Below are 14,885 nucleotides of genomic sequence, written 5' to 3'. Positions count from 1 at the left end.
TGGTAAAATAAGTTCTCCTTTCCATAAATCTTGCATTCAGAAAATTGCTTAATTTAATAATGCGGTTTAAAAGAGAAAATCCATGACCAGATTCTTTATTCAATTTGTCATATTTCAAACAAAGAGAATCAAGCCTCATATGTAAAGGGTGGAGACATTCAAATGCCAAGACATTAAAAACTAAATGTTCCATTATCAGGTAATCATTTTTAAGTCAGTTTTCCATTTTTTTTTTTGTGGTCAACCACAAATATGCTGCTGCTGCTGTGCGGTGTTATCGGCCCACTTGAACTTTTTGAGAGATTTCCTGTGTTTTTTTTTTTTTTAAATCATTTACCACATGAATAAAGTAAGGAGCATACAAAAAGCTTGGAAACTTTCAGTTTACTGTGCTACTTACAAATTCTTCAAGTGCAATTGTAATGCACTTTTAAGAAAGGAAAAGAAGACAGTAATACCAAAAAAAAAAAAAAAATTAGAACAAACGACCTTATCATTACGTTACCATTTAAGCAAACAAACACATTTTTTTCGTTTCCCAAAACAAAAAAAAAAAAAAGAAAGAAAAATGAATTCAAATAAACTTCCACCCATTATGAAAAGCTTATACAAATGTCTTTTCATTTCTTTCTCTGGACTTGGCAACAACTCTCTGTTTGTCTGTCCGTCCGTCTTGGTGATTTGTAGTAGTCTTCTATTTTTTTCCCCTCATTTTGAGGTACATTTCTTATGGTGGCATTGCTTGGCTGGTGCCTAATGTTCATTTGATGACCATAATATATGCATGAATGCATGCATATATCGCCATGCTGGTATCTCAGATGGTGGTGGGTACAATGAATTGGTTACATCTTTTGGCCAAGATCATAAGTGTTTTATGTAGGCTTAGTCAAACATAATGACCATAAACAAAACATCAACAAAAGACACACGTACACCTTTGGCCAGCCAAAAGATTTACAATACTCACTTTCTCTTGTAATGGCGTTGATTAAGGTGATATTGAGGAAAATTTATTCTTATTTGTTCTCAAGTCCATTGCGGTAGGCTGGAGAGAATTAGTGTCATAGATTAGGGGAATGTGTCAACAACAACAACAATAAATACATATAAATATTGGGTTGCCCAAAAAGTAATTGCGGATTTTTCATATAGTCGGCGTTGACAAATTTTTTCACAGCTTGTGACTCTGTAATTGCATTCTTTCTTCTATCAGTTGTCAGCTGTTACTTTTAGCTTGCTTTAGAAAAAAAGTGTAAAAAAGTATATTTGATTAAAGTTCATTCTAAGTTTTATTAAAAGTGCATTTACTTTCTTTTAAAAAATCCGCAATTACTTTTTGGGCAACCCAATATGTATGTATATGAAAATATTTTGAATTTCTATTGGGTGATATTATTCTGGGTGAATTTTCCAGGATTTTTTTTCAAAAAAAAAGTGCTTCCTTGTTTTAAGGAAATATTTTAAAACCTCTCAAATACTCACCATAACCATTAAGACATGTGAATGACTCCTCTGTGGTGCCAGTGAAGATCTTTTCATGTTCCTCTGACGAATTCAAGGCATTTGTTTCCTCCTGATTGAAGCCGAATTTATCGGTAATCTGAATGGACTGCACCAGCAAAATATTGTCTTCGGATGACTTCTGGCTAACATCTCGTTGTTTGCGACCATGACGGAAGGCGGAAGAGGAAATCATGAATTCAGCTGAAAGCAAAGCAAAGAAACCCCATGAAAAACGTTTTCCCCTTTTCAAAAAAAGCCAAAACTCCTTAAACTTACCACCGTCTGTTCCATTGACTATGGATCTCTTGCGACGTCCGTATGAGACCAAAGACTTCAATTCACCGCTCACTGAATCCTCATTATCGCAAATCACCGGCTCACATCGGGGTATGCATGGCGTCACCAAGGCCCTGAATTGCACCACTTCGGAGGAGGGAAATTTGAAGGCATCGAATTGTGAAACCAAAATCTTGCGATTTTGAGACATTTTCTGTACGGCTCCCATAATATATTGATCGGTGGGACAACCATGAGCATCAATTAGGGTAATCTCAGCATTATCTGTACCATCCATGGCCACCAATTCACGTACAAAGATCTCATAGGGACTGTTCTGATCGGTAATCTCGAATCTCAAAGCCAAAGGATCTCCTACTTCAGCAATGCGTTTCATATCGCTGCCATCGCGAGAGGTAATCTTCATGATAATATTGGGTGAATCAATGATGATCTCTTCGCTCAGCGATGATTCAATTTCTCCCGTAACACCCAAATCCACATCATTCGACACTGTCTTATTGGTCAAATCATATTGGCAAGAGACTGCCAAACCCAAATCCGACGAAGTCACAATCATATCATGATGCTGTATGACAATGTCATTCATATAACGACCATAGGCTGATTGGCGCACATTACATTCCAAATCATTGTAGCCCATGCGGAAATCAAATTCCAAGGAATTGTTAACATTAACCGAGCATGATTTAGGAGCACCTTTGGCATAGACTTTTCCATCGAACAGCTTGGAAGTACGAATTTTGGTAATCATTTCACCAGATTTACATTCAATGGAGACATTGTAGCATGAGGACAATTCATAGGTGGCAGCCTCTGGCACATCCAAATAGGGATCCAAAACATCGGTGAGTGTGGAACGAGAGTGATGAGATAAACGACAGACCATATCACCGGTATCGTTGTAGTCGTAGGAGTGACATCTGCAAAATGGGAAATATAGGAGAGAAAAAAGGCAATTGTAAACAACTTTTTTTTAACATCTCTGTTGGAGTCACTCTGGATCCTTAAATCTGAAAAGCTGAAACTGCCAAAGAGAGAAAATAGCGCAGAGGGTTGAGACGAAACCCGTAAGGCCATGGCCACATACAAAAAGGAAATGAGGAAAACTAGGAGGAGTTTGTGGATAGGCACAAGTGATGCTTGTAGGTTATTTAAAGTCCCATCAAAGGATCCCAACGTGGATAGCTCCAGCAATCAGGAGACAATGGAATTTCTGATGTAAAAGTATTTTGCAGGTAGCCAAGGGCAGGTTGGTCATCAAAACATCGCATCACTCACAGGAGTTGTCTTTAAAGATGATCTGAGGGAAACATCACCGACGAGAAAAATTAGTGTGATTTGCTCGCACTTTCCATCCATTTAAGTCAGCTGAATCGGACAGAATCACCTCGGCAGTACTGCAGAAATCCCTTAAAATTAACTAGCTATGGCTAAAACGGAGTTCAGGGAATAGAATATCGCAATAACCGCTGGAGTAGCCTTTATGGGTGATCTCACCGGTGACATTGTCCTTAAAATTAACCTGCCATGGCAAGAACGAAGTTCGGCCTCTATAGGTGATCTCATCGGTGACATTGTCTTCGATGAAAACATAATCCGGCTGGTTCCTACTTTCTAGGAATTTTAGTCAGACGTCAATGGAATTTCTGATGTAAAAGTATTTTCCAGGTAACCAAGGGCAGGTTGGTCATCAAAACATCGCATTACTCACAGGAGTTGTCTTTAAAGATGATCTAAGGGAAACATCATCGACGAGAAAAGTTAGTGTGATTTTATCGCACTTTCCATCCGTTTAAGTCGGCTGAATCGGACAGAATCACACTGGCATTACGGCAGCAATACCTTTAAATTAACCTGCCGTGGCAAGAACGGAGTTCGGCAAATAGAATATCGCAATATCCGCAGGAGTAGCCTCTATAGGTGATCTCATCGGTGAAATTGTCTTCGATGAAAACATAATGTGGTTGGCGCCTACTTTCCAGCCGGACAGTACGGAAACGCCTTGCCAGTATTGCAGGAAGTGAATATTTCATGGCTAGGCAAATTTTCAATTCAAACCTGATATGGTTCTACATACCGAGGTCATAGACAGAGACCAAGGTGGTCTTTATCACCAAGATGGCAAAAGGAAATCATAGCGACATCTGATGGTTCCCATTACCGAAGAGGAATATATAATGTGGGCTGTTCGCATATTCCAGAAATTTAAATCGTCCGAATGGGGTAGAACCATCTTTGCAGTACTCCAGTGATGTCTTAATATTAACCTACGAAAGCTAAAACGGAGGTCAACGGTTACAATATTGCAATACCCGCAGAACAGCCTCTACAGATGATCTCATCGATGACATTGTCTTCGATGAAACCATTATCTGGTTGGTTCCTTCTTTCCAGGTATTTAAATCAGTCGAAAAGTACTGAATTCGCAGTACTGGGAAAATATGTTGAAATGAAAAATTTTCAGGTTCAACTTGATATGGTTCTACATACCAAGTCATGAACAGAGGTGAGAGTGATCTTTATCCCCAAGACTGCAAAAGTAAACCATAGCACGACAAAGGTTTTTAATTCCATCAGTCTGTCATTGTTTTAGTCAAATGACTTGAACGACTGATGGACTGGCGAGAGGGGCTGGTGAGTGGGACAAAAGAGAGAAGCTGACGCCGGAGAACTTCAGCGGGTCATAGCTTGTACACCTCAAGGATAGGTCGTTGAAGACAATCCGAAGTACCGTTGAATACAATCCGAAGTACCGTTGAAGACAATCTGAATCTGTACAAAGTACTATAAGTGATCGAGTCGTCTCTCCGACTGAAGGAGTACACCACGACGACCTACTGGATATCAATAGGACATTTTACTTATATGGGGTCTATAGTCGCCGCCCCGTACCGCAAGAAAATCCACCCGAATATTGGGATGAGACATGAACAGAGGTGAGAGTGTTCTTTATCTCCAAGACTCTAAAAGTAAACCATAGCATGACAAAGGTTTATAATTCCATCAGTCTGTCATTGTTTTACCCAAAAGACTGGAAAGACTGATCGACATGAAAGTGAAAGAGTGACTGTTCCGGAGATCTTCAGTGGATCTCTGTACGAAGGGTTGGCCGGTGGAGACAGCCTTTTATTAAAGTCTTATCGCCGACTTTTAAAGTATGTCATGGCGGTCTTCTTGAATATGGAGAGGGCATTAAAGAGTAACAACGCAGTTTTCGGGTTGCCACCCTATGCAGTAAGAGGATCCTCATAAGAAATAGTAAGAGGCACATTTGTATGTTAAATTAGCGATCATTGTCAAGCTTCATAGTTGAGCAGCCCACATCCATGCTAATGGTCGTGTTAATCATCTTTGGGTTAATCCCAACTACCTATCGAACACCGTAGCGCAGAGGTTAGCATGTCCGCCTATGATGCTGAACGCTTGGGTTCGAATCCTTGCGAGACCATCAGAAAAACAATTTCAGCGGTGGTTTTCCCCTCCTTATGCTGGGAACATTTGCGAGGTACTATGCTATGTAAAACTTCTCTCCATAGAGGTGTCGCATTGCGGGACGCCGTTCGGACTCGACTATAAAAAGGAGGCCCTCTATCATTGAGCTTAAACGTGAATCGTACTGCACTCATTGATATGTGAGAAGTATGCCCCTGTTTCTTAGTGGAATGTACATGGGCAAAATTTGCAATTTTGCCTTCAGAATCTTACAGGCGTTATAACAACCGCTGACTACTGCTACAACTGGAGGAATTTGTTGGAGTACGACTACAAGGTGCCCACTGACAACTCTAAGATGAGTTGTGGTGTCGGTTCTGATTTCTTGAGCTCCTTGAGCTTTGCAGTGTATTTCACGTCGAGATACTGATCATAAAAAAGATGGTATACTCACTTCGGTAGTATCGCACTTCGAACTCGAATGGAATCTTGGTGGACAATCAAGAAGTGAGAATCGATCAATGCTAGAAGGGAGATCGACCGAACATAGGCACTTCACATCAATTGAACATCTCCTTGAGCATTGCAATGTATTTCACGTCGAGATACTGATCATAAAAAAGATGGTATCACACATCGGCAGTATAGCACTTCGAACTCGAATGGGATCTTGGTGGACAATCAAGAAATGAGAATCGATCAATGCTAGAAGTGAGATTGATCGAACATAGGTACATCACATCGATCGAACATAGGCACATCAAGGTTTTTGAAGGAGTGTCAAGAAGAACTTGCTAATTTCGGTCCTGTGGCACCAGTAGTTCTCACTTGGATCTCCGGCCATAAGGGACTTGATGGGAACGAAATGCAAGAATACCTGTCCACAATGCGACCTTACTTGCAAAACGTCCCTGATTAGTCTTAAACGACGGAACCTTTTAAGATTTACGGCGGTGATCACAGACCACTAAAATACACCGACTACTTCCACAGTTACAATGACGAGGGAGGACCTTCACTGTTTCTGGTCTACGCTGACAAAAGGCAGACTTAGAACCCATATGGACTTGTCGAAACAATGTATTTTCCCTTCGTGCTAGTTATAACAACTATTAGAAGCAATGGAGATAGCTGTTATCGCAGGTATGGTGTGGTTTTCCCAACGGTATTTTAACATATAAATTGAGACTTTAATGGGTTTATGTTGAGGTGTGGTAGCTACCATGTGAAGCAACTAATCAACAGTCTTTTTTATTTAGCTAATTGCAGCCAATTAGGATTTGCCTATAGGAGGACAAGGACTAAGTCTGAAATGATAGTGGTGTGGGTTCCTTATAATTGGGTTAGGTGCAAAGAGAATGAAACACGATTGTACGATATATCGTACAATAAGAGGGACAATATGAAAATAGTCGTGGCAGATTTAATTTAAGGGAATATCAATAAATTTTGTTTCTTAAGGCATTTGTGTGTTTTTTTTCTTACCTGTAGGGTGAGTTCAAGCACAAATCTCTGCATTCTTCAATCGAATTGATATCCTGATACACGGAATCCACAGTCTTTAAGATTTTACCAGAAATCCTCTTGAATTCACACAATTTACTGGGTTCTTCGGCACAATTATTTTCCAAATAATCAGCACCATCATAGGGTTCGACATTGTTGGAGCCCGACAGGGTGATACGATCCATGGCGCTCAATTCACAGAGACCAGAATGGCGATAATAATTGGCAGATCTAGAGTTGAAATAAACGATTTTTTCGGAACCACAAACATGGCATGAAGGAAAATGTTGAAGAAAAGCACAGAGTTTGAGGGGAAGAGAAGATGGAAAGAAAACGAAAGGAAGTCAGAAGAAAGCGAATATATGTAGGTGAAAGAAACTTTTTTTTTGCAAAAGAAACAATGTAAAAAAGTATTTATATTTGATATCAGAAGTGTAAAGTGTTATGTGTTGTGAGTTAGTGATTAAGGATAACGTAAGGCTGGATATGGATTTGCAATTGGAAGTTATTAGAGTATTTGAGATGTGAACAATAAAGGTTTTCAAGGAATTGTGTTATGGATTGAGTTATAAGGGTATCATATTGCTGTAGTTAGGTATAGGTTTGCTACATAGAAAAGTCCCGTTGATGGTAAAGACCATTGGATAAATGTTGAAAAGTAAGTGTTTTAACTCCTCACCAACGTCAAAAAGGTGTTAGAGAAATAGAGTAATGTTATGGTAAATTATGAAATATAAATAAGTAAAAACGGGTTAAGTTCGGCCGTGCCGAACTTTGGATACCCACCATGAGTATTTATTTATTATCCTATTTTATTAAAAACCTACTATAGCCTTATTAGTATCCAAGTAGCCGCCATTCTAGATCATCTATGGTTCAGATGCCGAGAAGCTTTATACAGTCACACCTTCAAATTTCAGGGAAATCAAGTTATAAATGAGAATTTTATGGCTTAGGATCCTAAACCGGCAGATCGCTCTTTATGGCAAGTATACCCAAAAAATGGTCTGATATGGATTACATTGGGTTGCCCAAAAAGTAATTGCGGATTTTTCATATAGTCGGCGTTGACAAATTTTTTCACAGCTTGTGACTCTGTAATTGCATTCTTTCTTCTGTCAGTTATCAGCTGTTACTTTTAGCTTGCTTTAGAAAAAAAGTGTAAAAAAAGTATATTTGATTAAAGTTCATTCTAAGTTCTATTAAAAATGCATTTACTTTCTTTTAAAAAATCCGCAATTACTTTTTGGGCAACCCAATATTTGGTTCGGATATTTGGGGGGCCGAGACCAGCTCACTGTTCTAAATTTCAACGAAATAGGGCCATAATCGGCAAATCTGTCTATGTGGCAGCGTTATCTAAATATGGTTCGAAATGGACTATGTTCTGTTCCGACAACGAGAGAAGTAGTCTTACTCAAATTGCAAATTTGCACCCGAACATTTCATTAAGAAACAGGAACACTGTTCCAAATATAAGCGAAATCGGGTATATCGCTCTATATGACAAATCTATACAAATATAATTGGGGGCCACTGTAGCGCATAGGTTAGTATATCCGCCTACGCTGAACGCTTGGGTTCGAATCTGATGTACTTAGTAAAAATGTTCAGTGGTGGTTATCCGCTCCTTATGCTGGCAACATTTGTGAGGTACTGTACCATTTGGTATGGCATCGATGCATATAATTTTCCACAAAGAGGTGTTGCACTGCGGCACGTTCAGACTCGGCTATTAAAAGCAGGCCCCTTACTATTGAGCTTAAACTTGAATCATCGATATGTGAGAAGTTTACCCCTGTTTTTTAATGGAATGTTCAAGGGCATATGATTGGATGCCACCGTACCCCTGGGTTCAAATCTTGGCGACTATATCAGAAAGAATGTTCAGAGGTGGTTATCCGCTCCTTATGCTGGCAACATTTATGAGGTACTATACTATTTGGTATGACAGCCAAGTAAAAACTTCTCCACAAAGAGGTGTCGCACTGCGGCACGCCGTTCTGACTCGGTAATTAAAAGGAGACCCCTTATCCTTGAGCTTAATCTTGTATCATCGATATGCGAGAAGTTTGCCCCTGTTTCTTTATGTAATGTTCATGGCCAAAATTGCAAAAAATTGCATACAAATATGATCGGATTTGGAGCATATTCGGTTCGAAAGTCGACGGTCCTAGTAAAACTCACTGTTCCAAAGTTTAGCGTAATCGTGTAATAAAGGAGGCCCCTTATCATTGAGCTTAAACTTGAATCGTCGATATGTGAGAAGTTTGCCCCTGTTTCTTAATGGAATGTTCATGGACAAATTTGCAAAAATTTGCATAAAAATATGATCCGTATTGGACCTTATTCGGCTCGAAAGTCGACGGCCCTAATAAAATAAAACCGTTCCAAGTTTTGGAGTAATCGGGTAATAAAGGCGGATTTGATGGGCTTAAGACCCAGAATAAGTAGAATGGTTTATATAGCAGATATTTCTAAAGATTATCTGAGCTGCACAATATTCGATTCGAATGTCGACGGGCCTAATAAAAGTTACTTCTTCAAATTTCAGCTAAATCTGGTAATAAATGCGCCTGTTATAGCCAGATCGGTCTATATGGCAACTATATCCATTTGTAGTCGAATCTGGACCACATTTGATTTGAATGTAGACTTACCCAATGAAGCTCACTGTTCTAAATTTCATCGAATTCGGGTAATACATGTGCCTGTTTTGGTCTTTTGACTCTGAATTAGCAGATCGGCCCATATGACGGCTATATCTAAATATGACCCGATGTAGACCCTATTCGATTCGGACATCGGGGACCTAAGTAGAGGTTTCTAGTTTCAGCGTAATAGAACAATACAAGCGACTTTTATGGGCTTAAGATGTCGACGGGCCTAACAAAAGTAATGCAAATGCAAATTTTGCCCATGAACATTCATTCCACTAAGGAACAGGGGCAAACTTCTTATATATCAATGAGTGCAGTCCGATTCAAGTTTTTAAGCTCAATGATAAGGGGCCTCCTTTTTATAGCCGAGTCCGAACGGCGTGCCGCAGAGCGACACCTCTTTGGAGAGAAGTTTTACATGGCATAGTATCTCACAAATGTTGCCAACATTAGGAGGGGAAAACCACCGCTGACAATTTTTTCTGCTGGTCTCGCTGGGATTCGGAGTTCAGCGTCATAGGCGGATATGCTAACCTCTCCGCTATGGTGGCCTCCAAAAGTCACATTTCCAAATTTCAACGAAATCTAGAAATAAATGTGCCTGTTATGGCCAGATCGCACACAAAATAAAGCTCACAATTCTAAATTTCAGCGAAATCGGGTAATAAATGCTCCTGTTTTGGTCTTTTGACTCTGAATCAGCATATCGGCCCATATGACGGCTATATCTAAATGTGACCCGAGGAAGACCATATTCCATTCGGACATAGGGGGCCCAACTAAAACACGCGGTTTCATGTTTCAGCGTAATCGGACAATAAATGCGACTTTTATGGGCTTAAGACCCTAAATCTGAAAATCGCTGTACATGGCACCTATGTCTTAATATGGTCCGATTTTGCTAGTTCAAGAACTTATCCAGCGTATGAACAAAATGTGAATCTTTGGCAAATTTAAGCTCAATAACTTCATTTTTAAAGAATGCAGCGTGATTACAGCAGGCGGACACACAGACGAACGGACAGACGCACGGACATCACTAAATCAGCCATAAACTGAAGCTTCTTGGGGCCATAATAGACTAACCGGGAAATCGGTTTATAGAGGAGCTATATAAGTTATATAAGAGGAGCTATATAGGACCGATTTCAAACCTACATGACACGGTTGGAACAGAACACTATTTGCAAAACTTCAGCCAAATGGGGCAAATGTTGGGACTTCAACGCGTTCATGATGTCAACTCTGGAGATTGGCTAAAATGGAAGCTATATCAGGTTATGAAGGATTTGAACCGTATTTTGCACCGCCGTTGGATGTCGCAATAAAAAGGTGTCTACTAAATTTCAGCAAAATTGAGATTTCTAAGGGTTTAAATAAAAAATACAGGGGATCGGTTTAAATGGGGTTCTGCGAGGTTTGGCGTGGATATTGGAGGGTATAAGTGAAATAAAGGCTTCTTGGGACTCAAGAAGTCGAATCCGAGGATCGATTTATATGGGAACTAAATCAGTTTACAGACCCATTCGGATCATACTTGGCACAAATGTTGAAATTCAGAACAGAAGACTATATGCCAAATTTCAGCGAAATCGGATGAAATTTTCAGCCAAATCGGATGAAAATGTAGGCCCTTGGGGCTCAAAAAGTATGGAAAATGGTTTGTATAGGGGTTTCATAATTTTATGGACCGATTGGGATCATAATTAACATGGATGTTGTTGAGTGCCAGAACAGAAGAACATGAATATTGAGGGCCTCAGAGGTATACGAAGTCGAAACCGGAGATTGGTTTATATGGGGGGCTATACCAGTTTATAGACTGTTTCGGATCATACTTGACTTTGTGGCGAATTTCTGCCCAATCGGAGGAAAATTGATGCATCCCGGGAATCAAGATGTCGAATCTGGGAATCGGTTTATATCGGGGCTATATTATATTGGATCATATTTGACTAAGTGCCCATTTTCAGCCAAATCGGATGACAATGTAGGCCCTTGGGGCTCGAAAAACTAAGTCCGAAGATCGGTTTGTATAGGGGTTTTTATCATTTTATGGACCGATTGGGATCATAATTAACACGAATGTTGAGTCCGAAGTCTTGAGAACAGAAGTCTTTGGGCCAAATCTCATGAATATTGAGGCCCTCTGAGGCATAAGAAGTCGAAACCCGAGATTGTTTTATAGGGGGGCTGTGCCAGTTCATAGACTGTTTCGGATGATACTTGGCACGGATGTCGAGAGTCAGAACAGAAGATTTTTGGCAAATTTCTGCCCAATTGGAGGAAAATTGATGCCTCCAGGGACTCAAGATGTCGAATGTGGGGACCAGTTTATATTGGGGCTATATCAGTTTACATACCCCTTCGGATCATATTGCAGATGTTGAGATTCAAAAGAGGAGTTTCATCCCAATCGTATGAAAATTGAGTTTTTAGAGGCTCAAGGAATCAAATCCTGAGATCGGTTAATGTGGAGGCTTTATTAGTTTATACACTGACTCGAATCATACCTGATACGAATGTTGAGGGTCAGAACAGATTTTTTTGCCAAATTTCAGCCCAATCGTATAAAAATCAAGGTCTATGGAGGCTCAAGAACTTACAACTGGATATCGGTTTACATGGAAGCTACATATGTCAGCTTATAGGCCGATTCAAATCATAGTTGACACGAATGTAGAGAGTTAGGACAGAGTATTTGCGGTCCCTAGAGGCTCAATAAGTCTAAACAGGGGATAGGCTTATATATATATATATATATATATAAGTTATATTATATATAAGTTTCTACAACGATTATTATATATATAAGTTTCTACAACGATTTAGATCATACTTCACACGAATATTGAAAGCTATGGCGCAATTCTTCGTACCAAATTTCAGCTCAGTTGGATGAAAATTGAGGACTCTAAGAGTGAAAGAAATTAAAACAGGGGATCGGTTTATATGGGGGCTATATATTGGGTTGCCCAAAAAGTAATTGCGGATTTTTTAAAAAAAGTAAATGAATTTTTAATTAAACTTAGAATGAACTTTAATCAAATATACTTTTTTTACATTTTTTTTTCTAAAGCAAGCTAAAAGTCACATCTGATAACTGACAGAAGAAAAAATGCAATTACAGAGTCACAAGCTGTGAAAAAATATGTCAACGCCAACTATATGAAAAATCCGCAATTACTTTTTGGGCAACCCAATAAGTTTGTAGACCGATTCGAATTATACTTGACACGGATGTTGAGAGTCAGAACAAGATTTTTGTGACAAATTTCAAGAATGAAGCCTACAGGGGCTCAAAATATCTAAGCCGGATATCGGTTTATATGGAAGCTGTATCCAAATCTGAACCAATAGGCCCCTTTGAAGTCTCCAACGTCCTACATCAATTAAAATTGTCAACGCAAAATTTTCTTTTGATATTTTTGGAGGCCACCGTAGCGCAGAGGTGAGCATGAACGCCTAGGTTCGAATCCTGGCGAGACCATCTAATGCTGGCAGCATTTGTGAGGTACAATGCCATGTAAACCTTCTCTCCAAAAAGGTGTCGCACTGCTGCAAACCGTTCGGACTCGTCGATAAAAAGGAGGCCCCTTATCATTGAGCTTGAGCTTCAATCGGACTGCACTCATTGATATGTGAGAAGTTTGCCTCTGTTCCTTAATGGTGTCCTCGAAGGCTTCAATTCAGCCACTAGGGGTGAGATAGCAGCTAAACTGCTGCTAGGCAGACGAAGGCCCTTCTCTGCTCTCTGGAATTTAGTGCAATTAGCTGCACAGTCTTCACCTCTTCATGGGTAAAATTTGCATTTGATTTTAACAGACCGACGGACGGTCATGACTAGATTGATTGAAAATGTCAAGACAATTAAGAATATATACATATTGGGTTGCCCAAGAAGTAATTGCGGATTTTTTCAAAGAAAGTTAATGCATTTTTAATAAAACTTAGAATGAACTTTAATCAAATATACTTTTTTACACTTTTTTTTCTAAAGCAAGCTAAAAGTAACAGCTGACAACTGAAAGAAGAAAGAATGCAATTACAGTGTCACAAGCTGTGAAAAAATTTGTTAACGCCGACTATATGAAAAATCCGCAATTACTTTTTGGGCAACCCAATATATGTACTATATGGGGTCGCAGATCAATATTTCGAGGTGTTACAAACGGAATGACTGGTTAAGCTTGCCCCTCATCCTATGGCGGTGAATGTTAAATTGCTTAAGAAAGACACTAAGAGTAGTTGTTAGTGATATTAAAGAATGTGCCATTATTAGTTTTTTTAATTCCCCTAACATTGATACATAAAAACTTTTGCTCTACAAAGTTTGTGTCTTAAGTCTTTTGGTTTAAGTAGAAACCTGTTAATGTTTTAGTATTTCAACATCAACAACAATAAGTGATATTTACATTCATATTAACATTTTAGTATTAAATATAATCACCTTCTTCATTTTGTTTTCTTTTAGGTAAAAAACAATTATTTGTAATTAATAATAAAAACAACAACAAAATTGTGTAATAAAAGTGTCTAACCCATATTTGAACTGGAATTTCTCAACGCCTTGTTTATTGGGAATTAATCTTAAACTGGCACTCTAGACGTCTTGAGTGCGTGTGCATAAGTGTGTGTGTGTGTGTGTATGTGTTTTGGTTTTTTTTTTTTTTTTCTTTTAATTGGAAAATTTACTTTCATTTCGTGCGTTCACACAAAATCAATGGGGAAACCGAACTGGTGGAAAACGACCAAATAACTATTGATCTATGCTGAAGTGGCACTTACCTGCATGTAAATTCAGTTTCACCCAAACACAATTCCAAGCAATCGCGTCTTGAATAGACAGTTTGACTGGTCTTAACATGATCCACTAAACGATAGTTTTGTACACGATCAATGCACCAGGCCTTGGAACAAGGACGTACACCCAAACAAGATTTCTGTGCGTAAATGGTGAAGACGGGGAATTGCGAACGAGAAAGTGAACCTAAAAGCAGAAAAAAGGAAAAACGTAATCATAAATACAGATGTATGGAGCAAAGCGAAAAACGAAAACGCATAAAAATATGGTGGTAGATCATGATCATGATCATGTTGATGATGAATGCAGATGCCGGAGTTTGCAATCATGATCATGATTGCTACGCACTCAAAAAAAAAAAAAACAAAAACACCACAGACTGGGCAAAACATTTTGGTCTCTTGGCTGCCTAAATAACTGTATTGTGTGTAGCTGCCAAGAAGTCAGTCAAGTTTGGGTTCTAAAGCTCAGCAGGCTGAGTGTGTGTGTGTGTGTGTACAGCCTCCGGTTTGTTGGTGCCCCTTTTGCTTGCGGATTCTGGTTGTGGCACACCACATGCAGCAAGCAGCAAATAGGCATATTTTCAGCACGCACTTGTTGTTGCAGTGTCGTAAAAAAATTAACAGGCGTTAAGAAATACGAAAAAGGCTCAACAACTGGCGGCTGTTTTATTTTTC

General features: G+C 39.2%; 1 protein-coding gene across 1 annotated transcript in view; it reads right to left on the bottom strand.

The window, feature by feature from the left end:
• The window catches only part of LOC106085376 (uncharacterized), a 69,699-nt gene that overhangs the window by 10,790 nt on the left and 44,024 nt on the right, over positions 1 to 14,885 (bottom strand). The window contains exons 4-6 of the mRNA XM_059362883.1: positions 14,193 to 14,394; positions 6,724 to 6,975; positions 1,486 to 2,726 (exon numbers count right to left, since the gene is read on the bottom strand). Coding sequence (XP_059218866.1) covers positions 1,486 to 2,726; positions 6,724 to 6,975; positions 14,193 to 14,394 — 1,695 coding nt within the window. The remainder of the gene's footprint in view (positions 1 to 1,485; positions 2,727 to 6,723; positions 6,976 to 14,192; positions 14,395 to 14,885) is intronic.

Source organism: Stomoxys calcitrans, chromosome 2 (assembly GCF_963082655.1).
Source record: "Stomoxys calcitrans chromosome 2, idStoCalc2.1, whole genome shotgun sequence".
Lineage (NCBI taxonomy): Eukaryota > Metazoa > Arthropoda > Insecta > Diptera > Muscidae > Stomoxys > Stomoxys calcitrans.
This window is presented reverse-complemented; position numbering and strand designations above follow the sequence as displayed.